The following is a 2,019-nucleotide window of genomic DNA, read 5'->3' on the forward strand; positions in this document are numbered from 1 at the left end:
TCTGTGTTGTTCATTTGTTCCATACAGATTAACAATGAATAATTAAAGAAACGAACATATTTGAATGACATCCCATAGCGAGTCATGCTTATAAAAAATTTTTTTTTTTTGACTGACATGCTTATAAATTTGACTACATAACACTTTCTTGACAATGACAATAAAACAAAATCCGCATGACTACCTACCAGAAATATTACACTATCACTATTATATCTGTTACCAGATGACACCCAAAAAGGCCAAAAGGTAGTGAACAATGATAGAGATTGGAAATTTGGAGGTGTCAAAAAGAAAAACCAAACCATGCCAACAAACTATATAGGAGGAGTGGTCCCCCCACTGCTACCACCTACACTCCCAGCAAGCATTAACATTATCCATTTTGGTTGAAATTTCAGATAAATTCATAGAGACCTTCTGATTAGAATGAAATAGACAGATGAACCAAACCCATTAAGCAAACATTAACATACAGCCGTACATATATATATAGATATGTTTAATGTTTTCATGAGATCCTGTCATGACTACATTCATATGTCATAATGTCTTTTAGTTTCTACAAGCAAAATAGATATAACTTAATAATAAATAGCTATATATATTATGTTTTGAGGATCTGCTTTCTCCATCACACAAAAGACCAGTTTAAAAACATGAAGGCCAGGCAATGATTTGAGTCGTCGTCATTAAGAACTTTCCATGCAATGGCCTGCTCATAAGACACTGGCCTTCCCATGCTGGAAAGGCATATTCCTGCTGGCAGATATGCAAAGCCCTGCAAATTTAAACTCCCACATTAGATGTTATCAATCACTTCTCAATGAATACTGAAGACCAGTCTTGCATGTTAACTAATTAGAGACTCGAAATGTGACTGACATATAAGCTGGCTTATTTGTTAAAGTACTTGCAAATGCATTTAATATTTTAACTTTATTTTTCTAATTGTCTTAAGAATCAGTAATACCTGTTGCATGATCTTGGAGAACTCAGAACATAGAATCTTCCGGCCAGCTTCATCAAGAATCTTGTCAAGCATTATATCTTGAAGGGCCACAAGAGTAGTTTCTAGCATGTCAAGCCCAGCCTGGTTTGCAAAGGTGAACACAGGAGATGCCTGCAACCACATTTATTCCAAATGATAAGATCTAGGGTGCATTACACTATGATGTATTGGTTGTGCATAACTTTGAATTATGGAACAGGTGAAGAAGCAGAAAAGGTGATTACATTTGTTTTCACGGAGCAGCATAGTATAGCATCTGAATGGAGCCAAAGTTGCTTTAAGATGGCATCACTAGCTTGGGACTCCACCTGAAAGAGCTCTCCCCCAGTGTGGATCCTGAAACATACCAAAGTAAGCAATCAGAAATGAAAAAGTTTGACACCACCTAGCCCTACATTGCATTTTCATTAAAACCTCAGCATACTCGGCACCCAAACTAGTCATAATACTTATATGAGTTAGGCTCAGGACTTACAAATCTTTCACAATAAAAAGGATATTTTAACAACAATGGCAACCAAAAGAAAATGTGACTAGAAATAGAAGGTACAAAATATGAAAGAACATTCAAACCTGTAGCTCCGGCAAATCCAACGTGCCAAAGTAAGAGCCTCAGGTGAACCAGGAAGGGGTTTGGGCCCCATATGGGAGCTAAGCCGGGAGGGGGAAATAGCCATGGCAACTCTCTGAACAGACCCCACAACACTACGAACATACTGGCGAGCCATGGCAGCCACATTGTCCCGCAAGTGGCTCTCGAAAGTAAATTGGAAAGCAATAGTCAGGACTGATCTAAGGTTGTAACCATTCAGATCAGCCTCACCAGCTGGACGAGCACCACCAGCTCCTACTTCAAGTGTAGAGGCCAAATCCAATGTTCGGGTTGCAGCTGGCCCATCCTGCAATACAAATATCATAGAAAAAGGCAAGGGTAAATGCACTTTTGACAATACAGTAAACCCCAAATTAAGAGTTATGAATGCTTTTTTGGTTCATAAGGGGGAAAA

At 38.5% G+C, this 2,019-nt stretch overlaps 1 protein-coding gene across 3 annotated transcripts in view; it reads right to left on the bottom strand.

Moving 5' to 3' along the window:
- Nucleotides 1–456: 456 nt before the first annotated feature.
- The window catches only part of LOC142636491 (homeobox-leucine zipper protein ATHB-14-like), a 7,619-nt gene continuing 6,056 nt past the window's right edge, over nt 457–2,019 (bottom strand). For all 3 annotated transcript variants that reach the window (XM_075810731.1, XM_075810730.1, XM_075810732.1), the window contains exons 16-19: nt 1,586–1,911; nt 1,237–1,348; nt 974–1,123; nt 457–781 (exon numbers count right to left, since the gene is read on the bottom strand). In XM_075810731.1, the coding sequence (XP_075666846.1) occupies nt 635–781; nt 974–1,123; nt 1,237–1,348; nt 1,586–1,911 (735 nt within the window). In that variant the 3' untranslated portion in view covers nt 457–634. The remainder of the gene's footprint in view (nt 782–973; nt 1,124–1,236; nt 1,349–1,585; nt 1,912–2,019) is intronic.

Source organism: Castanea sativa, chromosome 5 (genome assembly GCF_040712315.1).
Source record: "Castanea sativa cultivar Marrone di Chiusa Pesio chromosome 5, ASM4071231v1".
NCBI lineage: Eukaryota > Viridiplantae > Streptophyta > Magnoliopsida > Fagales > Fagaceae > Castanea > Castanea sativa.